Genomic DNA, 23852 nt, shown 5'->3' with positions numbered 1-23852 from the left:
TGTCTGTGAACAGGGAACCACCCCAAACCTGCCCCTGCTGGGAAAGGGGGCCTGGGCTTCAGCAGGTGGGTGGGTAAATTCCATCTAGGAGGAAGTTCCAGGCAGTGTCCCAGGAGTGACCACTGTGTGCTAGTGCCAGCCTCCATCCTGTGTCCTTCTGAAACAGATTTCAGGGTCTCTATTTGAATGGAGAAAATTTTAATGAGGACTTGTATCAATGTTCCTTTCTTCTGTCCTTCAGGATATTCATGGAAGTAGCAGGCTGTAGTTCTAGGAAACCCCATTCCACTGAAGCACATTACTAAGGGAACTGGGTAGTAGAGCAGTAATACTGTAAAAATACTTTGAACTTACATTCCCTGTTGCTGCCAGACCACTGTGTGAGTCTTGACCTCCCTGTGCCTCTTCCAGAGGGTTGGTGCTGCTGCTGCTTGTGAGGGTTATGCACAGGCACTGCTTCAGAAGGTGGAAAAGAGTTGCTCCACAGTTTTCCAGGCTCTGCTTTCAAATCCCTACTGAGGCAGAGAACAGGGGTGGGATCTCTGTGAACAGAGCAGCCTTGTGTCTCTTGTTCTTGTCTCCAGCTCTTTAAGGAGTTCTCAGTGAAACAAACCCTCCCTCCTTCCAGAGCTGGGGCAGCTTTTCCCAAGGCTCAAACCTCGATGTGTAGCACAAGGGAATGTCCCATAGGCCCGGCAGGAAACCACCAGTGAGGACACGAGTTTTAACACATGGAAGTTGAGGTCACTACAATCTGTAAACAGGTTCTTTCTCTCTTTATTCTGCTATTGCAAGAACATAAAAATAGATGTTCTCTCCCCAGTCCAGAGCTCCACAGTGGCTCTCCCACCCTCTCCCTCCCCCAGAGACAATTCCCTCTGCCGCAGGGCAGCTGTGAAAAAGGACTGACGTAAGGAAGCAGTTGCCCTTTCCTTGGGGCAAAATCCCCAACTCTGAAGGCAGAACACACCTATAGCAGGGAGAAAAAAAACACTGAATAGGCACAGGATTTGTACAGGTTTGCCCCAGTGCTGCTGGGGTTATGGGAGGGCTGAGCCACGTGGGGTGGGCTAAACTTCCCAAAGTGTCCCTGCCCCAGGGATCAGCCATGGAGAAACTGCACCTGCCCCTGGAAGGAAGTGCTCTGGAGAGGAGGTGGCACAACACCCAGGAACACCAGGAGCTGCCCTCTGTCCCCAGCCCAGGGGGCACAACCTACCTCTGGCAGGGTGAGGAGGGGCCAGCGTTCCTGCAGGAGCTGCCCCATCTCATGGAGGAAGGGCCAAGTCCTTGTCCAGCCCCGCCCCGAGAGCCAGGCTGGAATTCTGGCGCCTCCGAGGTCTCGCTTCCCAACAAGTACAAAAGCTGCAGAGCCCAGCACACACTTTGGCTTTGGAACATCAGAGCAGACGGTCCGTGCCTGAAGGTGTCACCTCTTAAAAAAAGGCAAATTAAGGGCAACAGGAACCACAGAACCAATTGAGGAGGGGAGGAGAGGGGGAAAAAAAATAAAGCAAAGAATGGATTGCATTGCAAACACTAAAACCGTTAACTCTGCAATTAACATCTTAAAACCAACTTTTACCCGGGGTGGTCAAGTAGCTCATTAAAATGCAGCAATCTAAAACTCCAGAGGACTGTTACAAATAAAAATTCACTTCTGTGAATCGCTACACAAACAGATGGATTTCCTTTAACAAACAGAACCAAGCCAGTCTAATTTAGACTCCAGTACAGCATTAACAGTTCCAACTTTAGGCTGCTGAACACTCCTTTTCCACTTCAGTGCAGCGTAGGAAGAATAGCACACGTTAAAAGTTTGTTACGAAAATAGAGTTTATTAAAAACACATCCCTATTGTTTTGAGGAGCTTTCACCGTTACCTTTTCTTAAATTAAAAAAAAAATAGAAAGCACTTCTACTTCTGATTCGTAAACTTTTTAAAGTCAAAACTTTAAAAAAGTTACAGCAAAAATGGGTAATATTTTAATCATCTCTTCAGTATTTTATGTTATGTTGTGGCTATTTTAAATAGAAGGGAAGCAATCAAATTGCTCACAGTGCCCCGCGTCGGGGGCGCAGGGGCGGAAGGAAGCGCATTTACAGCACTGTACAACTCGGGCTCGACGCTGCCAGCCGGGCTGCGGCCCTAGCGCGGCGCCTCGGCCGCCGAGCCCGTGTCCTTGTCCGCCTGTTCCAGGGATGAGGTAGCCTCGGGCAGCGACTCTGGCGCGGGTTTCGCACCCGCGGGCTCAGCGTCGCCCGCAGCCAGTTCTGAAACGAGTTCCGCGCCCTCCGTTTTGCTGCCGTGGGGCTCGTGGTTTTTGTCGCCCTCCGCCCTGTCTGTCACCTCCGGCTTTTCCTTGCCGCGCGATTCTTCCTTGTCTCTACGAGACTCCCGATCCCTGGAATCCCTCTCCCTGTCTCGGTGGCCGCTGGAGCGCCTGTTCCTGTCCTCCGAGTCCCTGTGCCTGTCGCGCTCGGGGCTGCGGCGTCCCCAGTCTCGCCTGTCGCGGCCGCTCGGCCGCTCGTGCTCCCGCTCGTCGCGGCCGCCGTAGCGCTCCCGGTCGTTGTCCCGGCTCCCGAAGGATCTCCTGCCGAACCGCTCCTGGTCTCTGTTGGGCGTGTACTGCCTGTCGTTCCTGAACTGCCGCCCGTCCCTGTTCTCCTCGGGCCCGCCGCCGCCCGGGCCGCCCCCGGGCCGCACGAAGTGGCCGGGCGGCGGGAAGGGCGTTTTCATTCCGTGCGGGGGAGGCATCCCGAAGCTGCCGGGACCCGGCGGGGGCCCTCTGTGCATCATGTGCGGCGGCATGTGGCGCGGCGGCATCATGGGGAAGCGCGGCAGCGGCGGCGGCGGCGGCATCCCCGGCGGGCGCTGCAGCGGGATCAGCCCGGGCCGGGCGCCCAGCAGCCCCGTGGACGGAGTCTGCAGCCCCACCACGGGCGCGGGCGGCGGCGGCGCCACGCCCTGCGTGCCTGCAAGGACACAAAGGGACAGTCAGAGCGCGGAGCGTTCCCACACTTTGATCCCATGAAGAGCACCCCAGAACCTGGAGCGGCGCTTCCTGGGCTCTCCACTGCTGCCAACACCCCCTTGTGTGCTGCTGGCAGCAATGACTTTGCTCAGGGCAGCAACTAATCCCTGATCCCGCAGGCTTCCTTTGGGGAGAGCCTCTGCCCTTGTGCAACTCAGACTCCTGCTCCCTCAACCGACTGCAGCCAAAGCCCCTTCCTGGTGCTGTGCTTCCAGGTAAAGACACCTCACCCCCTCCAGTCAGATACAAACACTTCCCTCTGCTACAAACAGCAGCTGAACACGCCAGAGCTGCGCAGCATCAGCAAGAGCTCATGCACACAGGCAGCAGAGATGACTCTGGAACACGGAGCACAGCTTTGTTTTCCGTTTCAGAGAAAAGGGACACAACAAAGATTAATTTCAGCAGAATAAACCTTGCAATGTAAACTAAAATAAAATGCAAGAGGTCGTTCCTGACTTTTTTTTTTGTAATAGTGTTGCATCCTTTATAGCACATATCCAGCACCAGCTATTTTCCAGTTTTATTCCTATGCTCTTCATAGGAGCAAAAAAACTCCCTCTCCAACATAGTGTCAGCCCAAAGCTCCCAGACACCAACACAATGAGCCAGAAGGAAGGAGGAACTCTGAGCTCCAGCTGAGGCCTTCCATGGCAGGTGCTTCCACAGTCTGAACCAGGAACACCGTCCAGTGCTCACACTGCTCCCATCTGCTCCTGCTCACCAGCACCTCCTGCCCTACAAACACAGTCCCTGCCTGGGTAAAACCAGAATGAAATACTGCAGGAATTCCTGTAGGAATTATTGTCAGCAGAAAAACTGCACTTTTCAGCAAAGGCTTCACGAGCAGGCACACCAGTTCCCCTCCTGCTGCCCTGGTGTTCATCCCTCCATTCTCTGGCTGTGGCATCTGTCCCAGACAGACATAAGCCTTCTGTGCTGCCCTCACCACACTCTGACTTTTAGGGATGTCTCTGACAGAAACCTTTTCATCTGAGTGCTCTTTAAATTCATACTGGAAGGAAGTTGTGTGAGAAGACTTGTGTGACATCTTCCAGTCCGTGATATCCTCTCCCCTTCCCCTACAAGCAGTCAGACACAGCTTTACAGGTCACACTCTTGGACAGAAATGCTCCAGTACCAACAGCACTTTTTTCCCCTGCATTTTTCCCTTTCTCTAAAGGCAGAGTCCTCCCACCTCCTGGTCAATAAGCAGGTCTGGAATCACCCAGTATAAGCTCCTCCTGTGACAGAACTACAGATCTGACAAGACAGATTCACAGCTAATGATGTCTCCCAGGAATTCAGAGGTTTGGAGATATTCTTGTTGGTAAAAACATCTTTTCAGAAAGGTTGAAACAAGGTTTCAGAAGGTTGAAACAAGGCAGAATAGAATAACTGAGAACTAAAGAGCTGAAGTTAAGCCTATGCTTCTGCTTAAAGCAGCAGAGCAGATGTGGGTTACAAAAGCATGAACATGAGTTGAGGGAGGGAAGTTTCACATTTAATAAGCACAAGTAATTTAATTTCTCAACCTTATTTCTACACAAACTGAAGTAACATAATGGTACCTGGAACTCCTTCATTTTGAACTGCATTGGCTGGAGAGCTGCACACTTTTTATTTTAAATTAATTTTAAATATCAACCCCCTTTAGCTAAGGTGAAAGCAACTGTAAAACTACTGGAGTTTCTTCACTCTGCTGACAAATCAGGCACCAAATACAAACCTGTAGAGCTGTCCAGAAACACATCCCAGTTTACTGAAAATGCTCAGGGACATTCATGGTACAGACACACACACACCACGTCTGGGGCATGCTAAAGTCCTCTTTTGGTTTAGGAAGTGCCTGACATTCAAGTAGGTTCTTGAACTGGGTATGAACTCCCTGAGCTCTGAGAGAAACCCTGAGGTGATTTCCTGACCCAGCTTGTCCTACTGGAGCCAGTTCCCTCACACTTGACACCTGCTGCTCTGTCCCAATGTGCAAAACCACACCTTGCCTTCACAAGATTTTATTGGCTTTGGAGGAGCAACCATCACACACCAAAGTGTCCTAATTTTCATCACTTGACTCCTACGACACAGCCCAAGTGCTCAGGCTGGTCTGAAGTATCTTCTGTCCAGAGAGGGCACAGGAGCCATCCTCACTGCTTTGATAAATTAGGTATGAAGCCAGGTTTCCATGCCACTGTGATCCAGATCTGATCATCTCTCCCAGCTGGACAAAGCCTGTGTTTCCTTGGGATAATTCCCACGTCACCAATGCTGACATACCTGATTTACACAAACTCTGCTCACTAAGTGGTTCCCATAAATCACTTCCCATCACGTGGAGCTCTGTGGTTTCTGTCTGTCCCAGCACACAAACCTCAAGGAAACACATGGAACAAGCCAAAAGCTCACGGAGCCAGCACAACAGCAGCAGGTTTTCACTCCACTTTAAAGCTGCTGTTATCCAACATTCTGCATGCTCTCCAGTGGGAATGTGGCATCTTACAGACAGAACATTAAATACTGCCAGGGAATTCTTGAGAGAGGGACCATGTTGTAAGTCTGGTGGGTTTTTGCTGGAGTTTGATACAGAACATTTCAGAGCAAGTCAAGACTGTAAAGAAAGAAGCCTGAACTGAAGGGCCTAAATATGGAGTCCCAGCTGAAAAATCTTGCCAAAAACCCTCAACATTTTGGGACAGTCACACTCTGAGAAGCACAGAGAATGCTGTATTTGTGTTTTATGATTTAATGCAGTTTACAAAAATCACTTCAGAACAAGTCACCAGGGGAGCAAAGAGCAGTAACTGAGCTCACACTACCAGGAAGTGAATGCCAAATTCGATGGGAACTCCAGAATAACTTAGCTTTGATTACATGTCATGATCCTTGAAAGAATTTGGGTAAAAAGAGCACTAGATCAGGAGCTATAACTGCAATAGAATATATTTCATCAAGACCACAGAATCTGAATATTCCAAACACAGCACTTGCAGTTTATTACTGGCCCAAGCTACAGCATTTGCTCAATGCTTGGAACACGTGGGCCAATCTCAGAAGATTTAAATGCTGTCATTTCCTGCAGTAGGCACATGTCAAAGTAACCTACAAATACCTGCTCTGCTGATTATTTCAAATTCCCTGAGCCATCACAGCCTGAACTGTCCTGTTCCCATTAACAACAAGGTGTAACAGCAGAGAATGAGGTCAAGGGCACAACTAAATTACAACAACCTGATGGTGGGCTTTGAAAAAAGCACAAAAACTCCAGACCCAAAGTCCGAGAGGCATCACACCTCTGAAGCACAACCACATTCTGGTTGGAAGGGATGAAGGAATTACAGTGGAGGCACAAGTGAATCAGTAGAGTTGGGACAGAACCTAAGAAAGGGTATGAAATGTTATAATGATCCCTTCACAATTATTTTGTAACATGTCTTCCACAGAAAAACCGAACCTAGAGAGAGAGAGACAGCATATTTTGAAGTTACAGAAGTTATTAAAGAGCTCTCGAGTTTTGGAGGGATTGCAGAAGTCTGGATCTCTCCCACAGCCTCTTCCCAGCAATCTTCATCCCTTGAGTGCAGCCTGCTGCAGGAGCTCTCCCATCCTGCCCAAAGTACCCCGAGAACATCTCCTCATCCTTCCCAGGACACTCTCTGGCCTCCCACATGCAGAGCTACACTCAATGCAAGAGTGACTCCAAGTGCTTTTAGAAGAGTATAATTAGTGCCAACTTACTGAAAGGTTTGAAAAAGCCAGGACACATGAGAGTAACCTTTTCTCTTTAATCACATAAAATATTATCATCTGTTTCCTCTGGTTTTCCTGTCTCTTTTATCAGACTGAACAGTGCCCTGCAACTTCAGAATGTTCAGGATGGGTTTCACATAACTCTTTAATTATAAATAACCTCTTGAAATTAGACACTCCCCAACATCAAATGCTACTGCTTTTAGGCAAACACACAGATCCCAGCCATTACTCCAGGACTGCTCTGTGAGCTCTAAACCCTCCCCTCACTGACAGAAGTCACTCTGACCACACAGAGAACTTTATCTGCCTCAACCACTCAGTGAACGAGTTACCAAAAGCAGAGGCAAGTTCTTGATTTCCAGGTTTCTCAAATTCAGCTTCCTTGGATTTTTAAGAACAAAAAGCAGTTGCTCCCCAAGAAAATTATCTGGGTATCTAATTTAGTTCAGACTTCATTTTGTAAAACCTTTCTGTCATGTGTGCAGAGACACAGCAAAGTGCAGAGGAACCTCACACATTCCAAAGGCCTGGAACATGAAGTGCAGGCTATGCTGTCCAAGACAGTCAAACTCCAAAACTCTGTGTTACCTTTACAGAAAGTGTCATTCAGCAGGAAGGTGTGAATATCTGAAATTCCTAACAAAATTCCCTGACTCCATGGCGTCACCACAGAGTTTCTTAAGCTTGTCTCTGTTTTGAAAGGCTCTTCTGTCAAGTTTTCAACAGGAAGGATGCATAAATCATTAGTCATGGATGGAAAATTCAGCCCTCACATCCAATAGAGCAATGGGTTCTCAGGAGATAAATCTGATTTTCTTCAGTGATCACTGAAAATCCTGGGCAGAAACCAAAAAATTAGCTTTTTCATTAATTTCTTAGGCTCTCATTAGGCTACAGGTAGAGGCCTAAAATCCCATAAATGCAGTAATCTCACTGAAATCTGTAGGTAACAGGTCTCTTGAGTAAATTCTTGACATTGGCCCATCCAAGGCCATCATAAAATAAGCACTTAGTAGAGCTCTGTAACAGTTCACACTCCCTCTCAAAATCAGACCAAGTCTGTATATTAGGAAAAGTCATTTATGCAACATACTCCCATTACCTCGGGTTTGCTAGTCAAAAACCATTTGGTAATATTATTAAAATAATATCTTCTTACAAAGGTTTCAAATCCTGTCCAGGGCTGCATAAAAGCTTTTGGTTTTCTGTTCTATTAAATCAATGTATTTCCTTACATAACAAGAATCTACTCCATCCTCAGAGATTTCAAAGATACACAAAAAATAGTTTTTCTGCACGTTAATTTTATATATGTAATAGTTGAGTCTAAAACCTGGCTCCTATGTCATCCAAATGTGTTCATTTTCTACACTGTATAAACCTTCACTTGTTAAAAGTGGACATAATTTGAAGTTGTAACTTACACATTATGGCTTTGTTTCTTCAGAAAATCTATCTTCAATAGTAAAAAATATTGACTGTTTCTTCTGTGCAAAATTAAGCCTCTAAAATTGATTTCAAAGCCAACAGTAGGACAGGAATCCCAGCAAGTTGAGAGAAATGTGCTTCCCTTCTTCCTGGGCTGTTAAGTCAGCAGCCAAAACAAAATGGTATTTTAAATGCAGGGACCCATGAAGTGAAGAACTTACCCAAGAGAGAACTTACCAAGGAGTGGAACAGCCTGGGTGACGGGAGCAGGGACATTGGTAGGTGCTACAGGAGGTGGAACAGTGCCATAGATTTTGGAAGTGTCAGTACTTTCAGCATTCCCTCTGCCTCCAGAAACTACTGTTGGGATGGGATTTCCTACAGATGACTCCTTGGTAGCATCCTCATTCCCACCAGTTGCTGTAGCTGAGGAACAAGGCAAGGACACATTGAACACCAGCCAGCAACCCCTGCAGGACCCCTGCCTTCCACAACAAGGCAAGGACACATTGAACACCAGCCAGCAACCCCTGCAGGACCCCTGCCTTCCACAGGGCCCAACACTTACAGTTTGGGATGTTCACTGCTGGAGTGTGCGGGACAGAGACCGGAGGAGTTATGGGAGGCGGTGGCCCGGGAGGAAGGAATCCTACAAGAAGCACAGGACAGCCCTGAGTGTCCCCCTGGCACAACCCCCTGGCACAACACCCCATGCAGCTGTGGGCCCAGCAGGCCCCAGGCTGGCACACCCCACCAACCTGGAGGTAAATGCAACGGGTTGAAGCCGGGCCGGAGGAACGGAGGCGGCGGCGGCGGTGGCACCCCGGGGGCAAATCCAGGAGGGGGGATCCCTAAAGGTGCTGTGAAAGCAGGGGGCTGGAGTGCACCAACCACGGGAGGCCCTGATGGATGGGGGGGAACCTAGGAAAAAGGAAGGGCAAAGATAGGTTAGCCCAAGAGTGCCCCAGTGATTCTCTGTCCTGCTGGTGATCTCTGTCCAGCTCCACCAGAACATCTCAGCGACCTCAAATTCCTCTGCACAAAAGATCCACGAGCACTCCAGGAACTCCCATCACTGGAAATGCCAACACCAGTCCTGTCTGCCTTTGTAATTAAAGAAAAACTTTCCTCTGTGCTAAATGGGTACTAATGCATGTTGGTAATTCGCCTCCAGATACCCCTCACACAGTGCCTGGGATTCATTTCCACCCAGCATGATGGATTTCCAGAGTGGGTCCATTGGAATGCTCACAACTTCAGAGCAATTAAAAACCTCTGCTTGTCTCTTTCTCACTACCTGAGTTTGCACATTAGAGTGACCGGGTTTCCTTTTTCTTTATTTCTGATTTATATCAAGCTCTGAATTTAAATTAGCTCTGATTGAAGGGATTCTACTATTTTAACACCGACAGGAAACTACTGATTTCAAAGTAGTGGAGTATCTGCCAATAAGAAAGAATAAGAATACTGCTCCAAAAGCAGTAATCAATAAAACAAATAACAACAACAAAAAAGCCAATCACAAAACCTGAAGATGCAATTCAGCCCTTCTATGACAAAGATTCTACTGCAGTAATTTCTCTGTGACTGAGAGAATAGAGTTACCATTCCTGGCCTTCCCTCCCTCCCTGAATTATTCTTAAAAGCGAGTTTTTGTTTATTTCTGTGGAACAACTCTCACCTGTGGAGGAGGTACTGTTATTGGTGCAGGCATGGGAACAGGGATTGGGACAGGTAAAGCTTTGGGAATAGGTGACACTGGTTCATTGTGTGCAGCTTCTGCACCTCCATTCTGAGCTACTTCGTTCTCAGACTTCTTGGGAATTCCCTTCCACTCTGTCCAAAACAAAATCCCAACAGACACGGATCAGACAAGTAGTGCCATGTGAAACATGCTTAGTCATGTTTACAAAAAAGACCTCACTGAAAAGACTCAGGTAACAAGCAGCAAGATGCTAACAAGAGCTAAGATGCATCTATACTATTTCTGACAATAAAAATTCCAAATTCATTTAAACACAGCAAACACTGAAACAGAAAATAAACTTGTTGCTTTCAGCAGTCATTTAACAGTCCTTTGCACTGACAGTGTTTATACACACCAAGATTCTATTACATTATCTGTGACAAAAACTGTAAGGTTTTTTGGGACAAGCTTTCAACAGGTTCATTCTGTATCTCTTGTGCAAGGAGGCAGCAGCTTTGTCACTTCTAAAAAACTCAACATCTTCAAGTCTCAAACAAGGAAAAGGAGAATACAACTATAAAGAATTGTAGCAAAATAAGAAAAAGAGAAAAATGTCAAATATAGCTTTATACTTAATTTATGGAAGAAACAGCTCCTATTGCATGTCAGAACTTCCTGGGAAAAGCCAGCTAAGCACAAAAATGGATCAGTGAGGGGGCACTTTGGGAAAGAGAAAATCACCAAGAGGACTGGAACACATTGGCATTATGTTAATGATTCATTACATTTTTGTTTGAAACACACAACTGATTTCTGTGTGTTCAGCATGAAGAGATGCTACAATTAGAGCACATATACATTAATCCCCAGCTAATTGGGCTAACAGCACAGAATGGCCAATCCCTGAAATAAAGGTTCGATAATAAAACACTCTAACACTGTACCTGGACTAAGGGTCTCATTGTCCAGCATTCCTCCTTCACAGAAACTTTCAAGATCTTCAGGTTTGACTTTGTCCCATGGTATGTAAGTCACACCCAATTCTACATCCCAATACTGCTTGTAGTCTGGCTTTATTCCTTTATTCAGAGCCCAGGCAATCTTGGGGGTGGGAAATACAAGTGGTCAGCAAAATGTTTCCATTTGAATGGATTTAATATTTCATTCTCACAAAACAGCATTTCAGGGTAAAAAGTAAAAAGCATAAGTGAAACAGCTACAAAACTCTGAAGTAATTTTTTTTTTAAGGCACACTTAGTTCCTATTCCTTGGCTTGACTCTTGTGAACCATTTGTAAAAATGTATAAAGACAGCTTCTTCTGATGATCCCCAGCCACTAAAATTAATTTCATTTCCCTTTGGAGGACAGTGTTACACTAATTTGACATTCTACAGAAGGAAGAACTTCACTAATTAATGCATATTTCCTTATTTATTAGAACTCTTTGTAGGATTATCATATGTAATGAAACTCTGTTAGGAGACAAATAACTGGCTACGAGAAACACACAGTGCCAGTTCCCTGCAATGAGAAAAGGACACCATTCCTGTTGATTAAACAGATAATTACTGGTAATCTTTCAAGGAAACTAATACAAGGTTCCACTAATTCCACTATGTAGAACAGGAACAATAATTCTCAAAAAAAACAGGTCAGTCATGTATTTTTTCAGAATTTTACAGAATTTCATCTCCAGAACACATGTAAGTCCAAAATACCCCAAAGCCCAGGAGATGAGACAGGATGACAGCAATTACAGCAGCTTTGGAAAGCCTGATGTTTTCCAGGCAGTACCTTGATGGATTTCTGGTTGACTTTGAAGTTGCCTCGGCTCAGTTTCTGGAGGGCTCTGTTGGCATCTTGTCTGTGCACCATGACAATGTAGGCACATCCTCTGGGCGGTATCATCTGCGTGGGGTTTAAGGGAAAAAGTTCATTTTGCAGGTAACAAACAGTGAACAACACCCAAATGCTCAGTTACAGCAAGCTGGGACATCAGGGATGTTCCAAAAGGGGCTATGGAAGTATGGAAGGAATGTTAGCTTAAGAGCTAAGAAAGCCAGTATCTTCTGGGAATTCACATTTCTAGTGAGCTAAAACTTCTACAACTTCTGAAAACTTCCAAAATTCTGAAACACAGCTGACTTTTGCATATTGAATCCCTTCAAATTGCTGAACAATAGTGTTCATGTAAATTCTAACTCAATTATTCACTTTGTTGGAATGCACAAGAGCATCCCTCTGCTCTGCCAGCTGCACCTCCATGTTCGGTTCTAGCTGAAGATTTGGAATAATTTTTATTTGTAATGAATTTGAGGGAAAAAAACCTCCTATGTTCTTTTACAAAATTTGGGAATTGGAAGAAAATTAGTCCCTTATTTTTGTTTGTTTGAATGAAATTTTTGAAGTTACTGGAACAGGTATAATCTATATATAAAATATTCTTAAATACAGCAAAATAAATCAATAGTTCTCTGTGTTTATGGCTAAAATGACAGAAGTGCAAGAAAGCTGAAGAGTCCATACTCCTATAATCAAATAAAATGAAGCAGCCAAGAAACTCAGAAGCATGGGATATAATTCTGTAGCCATCATCTTGCACAGAAAGTTGGGTTTTTACGAAAATGGTATAATCTTCTGTATTATTCCACGACCATTTTTATACTGCAGGAAACCAAAGCAGTATAAAAATGTTAAGCAGTATAAAACTCCCTTCTTGATTGTGTACAAGTCAGGCACATGAATTGAGTGCACACACTGAAAACACAACACACAGGAAATGAGAGGCCAGCTCTTTGGAATGTATCAGAAAGAACTCTGCCTCAGAGCAGCCTGGAGAGATGCTCTGCACCCAAGCATATCAAAGCAGCTTACACTGCACCCCTTCTACTCACATTGATCGACTCAATGGGGCCAAACTCCTCCAGGAGACTTCCCACATCCTGCTGAGTTGTCCTTTTGTCGAGCTGTCCTACCCAGAGTGTGGTACTGCAAACTACAACCAAGAGTTAGCACAGGTGGTCAGAGCCATTGCTGACACAAGCTCCTCACAGGACAGATAACCAACACTTATCCCATGCTGAATCCAGGGTAACCATGAAAAGAGCTCAAGGCATCCCCCAGGCTGCACATTACTGCAGCAACATTGAATACTCATCCAGGTTTTCCACCTGAGAGATACAGAACTGCAAACTTTGACAGTCAACATGACAGACCCTAGGAAAGGTGTTGGTAGTAGCACATCTCACAGCACTGCCAGGGAGCTTCCACTGAACAGCTATGAGGGCTCTGCAGGCCTTTACACCCCTGGGACTGCCACTTTTGGCTCAGGTTTTAGCTCTCTCAGAAAGAATGGGTTTTTTTTACTTGATACTCTGGGGTCAGAGAAGATTCCACACTCCCAAGGAATATTCAGAAGAAAACTGTCTGTTTTCCAGGTCAAAGCTCCTCTTTGAGTTGGAGAGATACGCAAGACTGAATACTCAGAAGAATTGTGATAATTTACAATTAACTCAAATCCTTTTTGTTCAGTCTGCTTTACCTTGTATGTCTCAAAGGAAGGAAAAGAAAAACATAGGGTTTTAGCTTTTCCTTTTCTCGTTTTACAGCCAAAATATTTCTAACTTGGAGATACTCCAGAAATGCTAAACCATCTACTGTGAGTAAAGGAAGTAAAGGGAAGTGTGGTGAAATTCCTACCAGGAAACACAAGGCAGTTAATATTTGCTCTGTCTGGACGAGCCTTGGAAAGCACAGCAGCATCATTACACCCAAGGAGCACAGAAGCTTTGGAAGCACCACCCAGCAAAGGGCACTGCTGGAGCAGGCAGAGCCACACCAGCAAGCAGGAGGGGAGCAGACTCACCGCTGACGGTCTCTGCCTTGATCTGGGGCAGGCCCTTGGAGCGGCGCTCCCTGTCCCGCTCGCGCTCGCGCCGCTCCTGGGAGCGCGACTTGGGCGAGTGCCGGCGCCGCTCCCGGGAGCGCGAGCGGGAGCGGCGGTGCCGCGAGCGCCGGGAGCGCGAGCCCGACCGCGAGCGTCTCCTCTTGGGGGACCTGTTGGAACCAGAGCCACGCCTGCTCAGTGCCTGGCACCCACACTGACACACAGCCTCGCTTAAACACCCAGAGCTCCCTCTGCTTTCCAATTTCTCATCAGCTACCGATTTTGCCTTGAAGCTGACCATCAAAAATGTGTCCACCTTAACACTTACACCTGTGTAAACGAGGCAAGTGTTTATTGCTTTTACAAAGAAATGGCTAAAAAAGGTTATAAATAAATTACCACTGAAATGGTATTTTACATCATGTTCAAGTTCTAAACCACTCAAGACGTGGAAGACCTTGTAAGCCTTCAGACAAATCATGTGGAACTTGGTGAACAAGATGACTTCCAACCAAACAGAGAGTGGAGCCAGATCTGCTTGGTCAGCTGGGATGTGACACACAGGCTTGGTGACACACAGTCACAGATCACAAATGTTTTCATAAGAAAAGTGTTTTTAGAGCACAGGCAAAATTAAACTATCACATTCTGTCTCCCTAAAATTTACTCTGGACTGACAGGCATGGAAGTTGCTCTCTCCCAATGAGAGAGAACTGCATAGATACCATATTTTCCCCAGAAGGGAAATGACTTTAGAGGTTCATATATCTTAGAGCTGCTAATCTGCTTTTCATTCCTGTGCTAAAAGAACTTTCACTCATTTACCTTGATGCAGATCTAGATCTTGATTTCCTACTGTCAGAAACATGCCGTTTTCCCTCCTGAATGGGCGGCTGTTCCACTTCCATATCCTAAAATGTGAAGTTGACAGGTATTATGGGTGAGCAGCACAAGCATTTTATTCCTTTTTATGCTCAGACTAAATTAACAGCACTGAAAATACACTGAATATTCAAATGTGTGAAATTAAAGAGTAACGTGACTCAAAAGCTTCACTCTGTGGCCACTAGCAGGGAGAGGGTCCAGTACTGCATGTACTTAACACAGCCACTGAAAAGACACCATAGAAATAATTTACATAATTCCCATTTTCAATTTGAAAATTATTGGTTTTCCACGTTTACCCCACTTCAGCACCACCTGCATCTCTACAGAATATGATTTAATTCCTCAAGGTCAGTCAGTGGATCCTGTTCCATCGTCAAGATCCCAGGCAAAGTAAGATCTTTGGAGAAAAGTTGAAACTTCAGGGATAAATCCTGAAGCTCTCCAACTGTCTCCCAGCAGAGCCGGCTTCATAGCCAGCTGTGTCCTGGTCATCCTGACATTTCTGCTCCAGGACAATCCACACATATTTGAAAAGATATGTATGAGAGCATTTAGGTTGGTCTGTTCACTGCAAGGGCTGCTCACCTGCTGGTGGGGTTTCTGGAGGTGTGGTTCAGCCTGGACTGGGAAGGGAGACTGGAAAGTTGGCTGCACTGGTGCTGCTGGAGGCATCACTGGCTGAGCCATGGGTGGGAACTGGGGGGTAGGCAGGAGACCAAAACCTGGCATCTGCCCATTCGGAGGAAGTGGCACCTTGGGAGAAGAAAAAACACAGGATTCCAGCTAGAAGAAGGAATTACATTTGCTTTCCCAGCAGACTCAAGTAAAGTTTTATGTCTGCTCAAAAGTCACAACAAAAGATGGAGGAAAGATGAAGCAGGCCAAGCATTTGGATGTAGAAATAAGAGTCTTATCCTTCAAAGCCTGACTAGGACAGACACCAAAAATATGTTTCCTTGGGAAGATGGAGGGCTAAGCCACATTTATTCTTCAGCAACAGGAAAATCACTTCCTTCCTTCTGCACCACAGAAAACAGCAAAGGATGGAAAACACAACAGGGGGACAAGGGAAAAGCCAGGGGTTACCTGGTGCCGCATTGGATCCTGCTGCATTCCCATCATCCGCTGCTGAAAAGGATCCATATTTGGGAGCTGAGGAAATACTGGCTGTTGCATGCCTTCTCCTGGAAACCCACTAAAAGCAGGAATATTTTGGTGAGACAAGTTAGTAGGTGAACAGATTTGTCTTTATTTTACAGATTTCTATGCACATTCACACATTCTTGCTATTATTTTAGACAGAACAATTATCTTTACTATGATCCCCTTTCCAACAAAAAAAAAGGAAGAAAGAGTGGCTTCCTGGTCTCTTCTCCACTCTAAGAGTAGTCCTTTCACATCTAAAGAGATGCTACACAAAGGTTAGAGTCTCTCTCAACCCTGTACTTATATGAGCTTGCTAAAGATCCCAGCCTACAGAAACATTTCAGGAAGGTTTTCTGCCTTAGGCTAATTCTCTTCCTTTGCAGTTCCTCTTTTGGGAACAAAAGAAGCAGTGCTTTTCTCCTCAAAGAAAAGAAACTGGCTGTACTTCTGCTGTAAGAAAACACTTGGGCTTGGGAGGATATAGGGCAGAGGAGAAGGGGATGTATCATAGGAGAATTACAGTGATGCCCATCACTTCCTGATTCAACACACAGAATGGACAGTGCTCAGGGAATTCTGGAGGCATGTGCAGGTAACAGGACCTGCTTGCAGGATGCAGCCTGTGCAAGAAATTCAGCAGGATTTCAGGGGAATAAAGTAATTTGATGGTGATGGGAAATGGAACTTTGCAGTGTCTGAAGACAACTCTGAGAAGATTCTGGACAGATCAGCATTTTATAGAGAGAATTACTGAGCTTGCATGCCCAGACAAGGAGCACTGGAATGCCACCCTCAGGGACACCTTGCACAGCTGTGAGGCACTAAGGACAGAGGCCCTGAAACACTACCAACAGAACATAAACATGCCCACAAGCCTCCAGCTGGCCAGACACAAGCAGTGCCTATGCTTGACCAACCTCATCTTTCTGCACTCCAGAGCTCCACCTGCATTCTAAGGCAAGTCCTAGCAATTTCCTTCAAATGAACCCGTGGACATAAAGTGCTTGAGGTGAGAGACACAGTCAGAAAGCTGATGACAGAGTTAGTGGTTTTGTTTTTGAGAGCAGGGTTTAGATGCAGATACAGAGTAAGACACGGGGCCACGAACTGAAGCAGGGAAAAAAGAAATATGGACTAACCCCGGCATTGAGCACCATCCAGCCTGTGCACTGAATGAGAGAGAGGTCCTGTGGAAAAAACTGGGATGTGGTCATGTCATTCCAGACTTTATCATAATGCATAGCAAAAGGGAAACAGGAGACTGAGCTCGTTTGCATGGGGATGGAATGTTTGCCAACACAAAACTGTAAAGCCAATTTTCGTTTCTTGAATACTTAAAACAATCACAATGTTTGGAATAGTAGCTTTTCCCCAGCCAGTAAAGCGATCCAGCTGATCCAGTGATGCCCTGACACCCTCAGTTGTATTGTAAAAACATGGAAGTCATCTTGCAACCAAAACTGAGCTTTTCTCTACAGAACACAGTCCTCCATCAATGAGGCAACGAAGATCTACAACAGATCGCCAAAGTAACGAGACACAAAAATCACCCCACCAAAAACTCTTAACAGTGTTTTGAATTTGGACTGCAGCAGTTAAACACTGAACTAACATGGAATTTTAATCTACCTTCTAACCTAAAAATGTTTTAGGATAAAGATGTCTTAGTTTTATTATGACACAGAACTTACAAAGCTGGCTGAGACACTGAAGGGGAAGGGGCTGAATCTTCTTTCTTTGAATCTTCCACTGCTTCTGGTTCATCATCGTAGTCAAACCGATCTAGCAGCTTCTAAAAGAAATCACATTGGGACAACTATTTTTTCTGTATCTTACCCCAACTGGCAGCCAAAATATCTTTATTATCGCATTCTTACAACATATATAAGCTCTGAAACTAAAGACAAGGTTAGAGTTGGGGGAAAATCTATATTTCAATACAAAATAAAAACTGTCCAAAACCAGTCTTCTTCAGCTTCAGGAAATGCAAACCAAGACTTACTTTGTCAAATGATGTTTTCTGCTCAGGTGCTGTGAAAGCAGCTTTCTGCTCTGGGGGCTGTGCTGCTGTGGTTTTCAGCTGAGCAGTAATAGCTTGAACCTGAGCCATCACAGTGTTGTCTATGACCGGTGACTGGGGCTTCTGAGGCTGCTGGAAGGTCTGCAGGATTTGCTGGAGCTACAGAAACGTAAGACAATTTTAAGTGTATGTTGTCATACAAATACCAAGTATTGAAAGAGTTGTAGGATATAAATTTTAAATCAATACGATGGTGGAAGGGGATGAACACACCAACAACCTGACTGAACTGTGGACCATTTACAGCAAGACCAGGAGTCCCTTTTGAAATGCTCTAGTGGCAAAATTTAGTAGACCCCGACACTGCAGTGTTCAGGCCGTTCAACACAGCAAACATTTAAGTGGACTGAAAAATAAAATTCCTCATTCTCTTTGAGATATCCCACCTGTTCTGGGAGCCCTGTTACTGCATCAATTTGTAACTAATTATTTAGGAACATAAAACTGAGTATCATCAAATATCAAAATGATTGGATGGAAGAATTTAAATACTCCAATTCCTGCAAGTCTTCCACTGAAGATGTCTGGGAAGCTCTTTTGCTGCAAATCCAGGCTGTCAATTTTCCCCCTCATTTCAGACAGGAGCTGAAGCTGAAGGGAATCAGAGAGCAGGTTACCTGTTGTCCCTGTGTTGTCTGGAACAGCTGGGCTACAGCTGCAAAGGCATCGGAGCTGGGCAGCTGTGGCACACTGGGCACGGAGTTCGCCGTCACTTGCGGGGGCTCCGAGGGAACCTTGGCCGGAGGGGGCGGTGAACCTGAGGGTGTGCAGGAACACAGGAAGAGCTCTGTGACTCCACAACAGTCTCTGCTGCCTACAGCCCCCTACTTAACCCAAAAGGGCCATTTACACCATCCCAGCTGCACATTCTGCCTGTTCTGCCATGAACTGCTCCAGTCACGGCTCACACCTGTGCCCGGGATGCACTAAGACAGAAAAGCTGGTCCCACACAGAATTTTAGCTCCCAGCTCCAGGTTTGTAGCTGTGCAGATATAGGAAAGCTCTCACTCAAACAGCATTAGGCAATGAGCTTCAATACCCTGAACATGGTGGCTCTGCTTCCACAGACCTGGGCTCATCCTTTTGGATGAATGATACTAATCAATCACCTCATGGCTCACTGGAAGAGCAGCTGAGCTTCTCTCAGTATTTTCCACCAGTAACTGAACTTTTGCAGAGAAGTCTGGCAATAATTGAAGGTTTTAAAGGATTACTTCACAGGCAGTTTTCTTTGATAAAATTTGTTCACATGCACCTTCTGCACGTGCACAAGCCACACCTGCAGCTGATGGATAAACCCTCCCACCAGGAAAATTATATTTACTCATTTTTCCAGGAAAAGACTCCCATTTCCACTAAGCTTTGCTGAAACTGAGATCACAATTTAAGACATGATATTAGTGTTCTCATTCTCTCTGCATTACATTACAACACCTTTTTAAATAAATATCTTGCCAGTACCAAGTAAATTACCAATAATCCCATCAATTCCTACATACTGTAACTATTCTTCAGCAGATCTGTTTTAATAGACATAATAAAGCTGTACAAGGAGTGAGTTAAAAAAAATTCCACAGACAGAAAAATTTAGTTTGAAACTCTAAGCAAACATGTTTGCCTTGCAATAGCAACTTCATTTAAAGCCATTCTTCTGTTTGCACTTCAAATAACTCCAGTGTTGACAGGGAGCAAGCACAGGCAAATGTGTTGAATAATACTTTCCCAGAAGTGAAATGCAACATAAAAATAAAGCAAAAAGGTATGTCTTGTTTTTAAATATAAAGTAACTTCCAAATTATTTCCTGTATATATACAGAATAGTATCTGCTTGCTCAAGGGAGAAATTTTGCATTTCTCTCTGTCTTTATGGGCAAAACAGACTCTACTTCACATAATGCATTAATATATTTATTATTATTCATTAGCATATTTATTGCAGGGCAAAATTACACCCTCTGGGGCATCTGAATAACCTCACTGAAAATCTCTTGCAGAAGGCAGCCAATCTGTTCCCCACTATTGAGGAGAGATAGAGCTGGACAGGCAGTACCCCTCACCTGTCCCAAAATTCAATTGTACAGCCAACACTCTGCCCCTGGGCTGGGATACCAAGGCATTCCCTGGCCCTGCCAGGTTTATAAAACCGTTACTGGGATGCACTTCCCTGGACACAGCTGAAGATGATTTCACTGTTTTGCTGTCCCCCACCACAACTCATTCCCTCTCTTCCATTTTCCCAGTCATACTCCACGAGCACAGTAAATAAGGAGGTTACCAAAGCTCAGTGTGAAACACGGAGTGCAGAGCCAAAAAGCAGCTCTCCAGAGAAAGGAGGAATTGTGGAATGCATATTCCCTGCAACCTCACTCCCAGCTTTGCTGTGGCACTAAATAGGTCAGAGCAGGCACTGTGGGCAGGCTGGCACTGCTGTGCTCTGCAGGTCAGTGCTTCTCAGCCAGCAGCCCGTGCAAAATCCCAGGCACAAATGTTCTCTTCGAGAACCTGGATGTGAAACACCAGTCCAAGACTTTCAGGGCTGCACACTGACACACTGACAGCTGCTGCTTTCAGCTACTAAACTGACTCACAGGAAGATGAAGCTCTTTAACATCTAAGATCTCAATTACTTACCCGGATTCTGGCAACAAAAAATTACATTGGAATTATAAAATTGAGAAATCATATAAAAATATTTCAAAGCAAAAGAGAAAACAGTATTTGTTTAAGATGGCACGCTGAAGTCACCTGTGAGTGTGCACATATATATGTAACATGCATATATACATGATAAACATTTAATGTATTTCCCAAGTCAGTATGCACATGCTGGTAATTTCTGAAGTACAGTATCAGCACTTACTTACAATTAGTTTTAAGTAAAATTAGGCTGCTCATTGTGACAAAGCTGACTTTGTTGCTATGTCGCTGCTGGAACTAAGAGCAGGCACTCTGTGCTAAAAGCAAACAAGCTGTTGCCATTTGCCCTTTGAGAGCAGAAGTTAAAATGTCATTCCTACCTTCATTGTTAGTAGCATTCTCTGCCATGGGTGCAGTGGCACTGGTTCCTGCTGCCATATCCAAGAGAGGCTGAATGATTTCAATTTTAAATACTCCATTTTTCTGCCAGAGGTTCAGGACACGAACTATTTTACTCTGTTGAAACAAAAGGAAGCACCAATGCTGAATTCTGCCTTAAGTCACCATTTTATCTTCTGTATGCAGAGAAGGTTTGAACAGCACGTGACATAATAACACCAATGTCACAAACCCTGTGTCACGACAGAGGGCAGCAACACCTTTGAACTGGCAAAGATAAAAACTGCCAACTTATTTTATTGTCAAAGCAATCTGTGACACTTCCCTAAAACTCTTCTGGCCAGTGAGAAATCCAGGTGTGAAATCCAGGACATCACTTCAGCCCCATGTCTACACAGGTGGTTACAAAGGGATGAGACAACCAACCCACGCGACCAAAAGGAGAAAAGGAAGATGAGCTGGAAAGCCTTCATGAAGAGAGGGGCAGTTAGACCTGCAAATGCTACCACAACACTTTGAAGTCACATGGAAGGTTCCTTGCTTGGTATTATTCCTAACCCAACCAATTGTATGTTGAGACCAGAAAGTGCATCTCCATCATTATCCAAAAGATGAGAAAAGCAAGTGGGAAACGTCCTCACTGATCACTGCAGAAGGATTAATTTAGAATCTCTGACTGTCAGCTGTTATTTAAAGCACGTTTCTTTTTTTTTTTTTTTACACGAAGAACAATGCAGCTTCCAGGAACAAGCTGGAAATTGGCCTTTCCTTCTTTAGCCCAGCATTCAAACACAAATGTCTCTGTAGTTGTACTGCTTGAGCTGCAATATGCAAGCAAGTAGAAGGCAGAACACACGTTGTGTTGCTGTCTTTTCTGCAGACTTAGTCATTTACCTGCACATACATAAGCTTTAAGTACCTTTCAGTTCAAAAGAATTGATTCTGCTCTTTCATTGTGACTTAGTTATATACAGCCATGCAAATCCACTTCTAACTATGTGATTAAAGAATTTTACAAAATGTTTGATAAAATAATGTCAATAACAGAGAAACCCAAAATATCTATTTTTAAGTAACATTTTGGTCTGAAAAACAATTAACTTTAAAACAGCAGCATTTTTTTTGCTTTGGGTATTCTATCTCTCCAGAAAACTTGAAAATCACATAAAAGCCAAAAAATAGGCAAATGCAATACTCTAGTTTTCAGGCACATATTAATTTTATAGAAAGGCTGTTTAAAAAAAAAAAAAAAAGGTAGCATTTTCCTCTTCAGATATCACTCAGTTATATCTGCAGATCAGATTTTTTTTTGTTTAGGAACTAGGAATTCATTAAAGCAAGTGCGTTCTAAATAATAATATTACCTATTTCAAGCAGTTCCATGAAGGAGATGAACAGTCTCATTCACTCAGATGAACAAAATAGTAATGGAGAAACAGAAAGAAGGGACTGCTCTGATTCCATAGGCTATCAACCCAGGAGGTCCCAAATATCAGATTCAATGCCTGAAGGTCTAAATGTTCTGTATTAGAAAACTACAGAGAATCCAAGTCTTGCAAAAGCTTCTTTAGAGAGTTAGGGAAGGAGTTAGGTAGAAAAGGACTATTTCACTCTTACAAAGAGAAAGGGAGTAGGTGATTTTCTGTAAGCCAACTGGCAACTTCTAAAGTACACTGATCTCAGGAGTCTCAAAACTGTTCTGAGAGAGTTCACAAAAACCACCATCTCTGGACCATCAGGAATTCACACCACTTTCTGAGCCTCTCTTCTATTAAAAGGTACAGCAGAACAAAAAAATCTCAAGTATGGGATTGGAAAAGACTGAAGAAATCAACATGATGATTTTCTTAGAAAACATTTCTGAGCAGAACAGTCTCTGCCTACAAAACCAAAGCTTCTCCTGCAATGCTTGCTTGTTGTGGCAGACACTGCCTTCCAAAGGAAGTTCTGAAGGAGCCTCAAGAAGGACTTTTGGCACAGTAACATTGCTGAAGTGTCTGCATAGGCAGAACAAAACTGACGAGGTCAAGCAAAATACATTTTTTAACCTGAATTTGCATTTATCTGTCACCTTTGATAATCAGCAACAGCCAGTGCCAGCGTCAGAGTGAATCACAAGAGGCAAGCACCAAGCAAATGGACAGCAACACCAAATACTCATCCTACCTTGTCTTCAGATGGACACAGATACAAATACTGGAATGTGGCAGTAATGTTCTTGGAGAACCTGGGCCCAAAGACGTCCTTGTCTGTTCCGAACTGGTGCCGGGACTGCCGCACGATGGAGTCGATGACGTACAAGCCCGGCACTTTGTACTCCGGCTTGCACTGCGAACAGCACACACAGATCCTGTGTCAGGCAGGGCTCCAGGAGCTCACATCCCCTCACAGCCTCACAGCCAACCTGCTCTGGGGCTCAACACAGCTCTGCATTCCAACCTGTTGTTCTTCATGCCCCGGCAGGCATGAACACTGCATTCTCTGGAATTATGTATTGTCTTAGTGACAATCATTTGAAGCTCAGCACCTCCAGGTTCCTCCCCAGCTGCTGCGTAGGGAAGATGGGAAATCTCTCAATTTACTTCTTTCCTCCCCTCCTTAATGTACTATGGAAAACTACAACATGGAGCTTATACAGACAAAGTCCTAACAAACCAGAATTTCCTCCCTCAATCCCTAAATAACAAAAGCTTTTCTAGATATTTACTAGCATTATTAGCAATATCTAGTGAAGCATGCAGGTAGCTTTATCAGTAAACTTCTTTTTTTTCCTTTTTACCTTTTTGATAAACTTCTCCACAATCTGGACAACATGCTTGTAGAGCTGGAAAGTAAATACATCCATTAATTTCTTATCTCCTCAGTAGTGGCGTATCATTTTATAAGCATTTTAACTCTTTGTGCCTATTACCAT

At 44.6% G+C, this 23852-nt stretch overlaps 1 protein-coding gene across 4 annotated transcripts in view; it reads right to left on the bottom strand.

Moving 5' to 3' along the window:
* Positions 1 to 1922: 1922 nt before the first annotated feature.
* The window catches only part of SCAF4 (SR-related CTD associated factor 4), a 30050-nt gene continuing 8120 nt past the window's right edge, over positions 1923 to 23852 (bottom strand). For 2 of the 4 annotated variants that reach the window (XM_056493030.1, XM_056493013.1), the window contains exons 3-21: positions 23718 to 23762; positions 23105 to 23266; positions 20920 to 21055; positions 18519 to 18658; positions 17824 to 18000; positions 17513 to 17613; positions 16961 to 17008; positions 15762 to 15870; positions 15261 to 15428; positions 14613 to 14698; positions 13767 to 13957; positions 12796 to 12896; positions 11696 to 11809; positions 10845 to 11001; positions 9895 to 10049; positions 8972 to 9134; positions 8782 to 8862; positions 8451 to 8639; positions 1923 to 2976 (exon numbers count right to left, since the gene is read on the bottom strand). In XM_056493030.1, coding sequence (XP_056349005.1) covers positions 2150 to 2976; positions 8451 to 8639; positions 8782 to 8862; positions 8972 to 9134; positions 9895 to 10049; positions 10845 to 11001; positions 11696 to 11809; positions 12796 to 12896; positions 13767 to 13957; positions 14613 to 14698; positions 15261 to 15428; positions 15762 to 15870; positions 16961 to 17008; positions 17513 to 17613; positions 17824 to 18000; positions 18519 to 18658; positions 20920 to 21055; positions 23105 to 23266; positions 23718 to 23762 — 3150 coding nt within the window. In that variant the 3' untranslated portion in view covers positions 1923 to 2149. The remainder of the gene's footprint in view (positions 2977 to 8450; positions 8640 to 8781; positions 8863 to 8971; positions 9135 to 9894; positions 10050 to 10844; positions 11002 to 11695; positions 11810 to 12795; positions 12897 to 13766; positions 13958 to 14612; positions 14699 to 15260; positions 15429 to 15761; positions 15871 to 16960; positions 17009 to 17512; positions 17614 to 17823; positions 18001 to 18518; positions 18659 to 20919; positions 21056 to 23104; positions 23267 to 23717; positions 23763 to 23852) is intronic. The other 2 variants (XM_056493040.1, XM_056493022.1) reach the window with 1 other exon arrangement.

Source organism: Oenanthe melanoleuca, chromosome 1, assembly GCF_029582105.1.
Source record: "Oenanthe melanoleuca isolate GR-GAL-2019-014 chromosome 1, OMel1.0, whole genome shotgun sequence".
Classification (NCBI taxonomy): domain Eukaryota; kingdom Metazoa; phylum Chordata; class Aves; order Passeriformes; family Muscicapidae; genus Oenanthe; species Oenanthe melanoleuca.
Note: the sequence above shows the minus strand (reverse complement) of the source record. Positions and strands in the feature narration are given on the sequence as shown.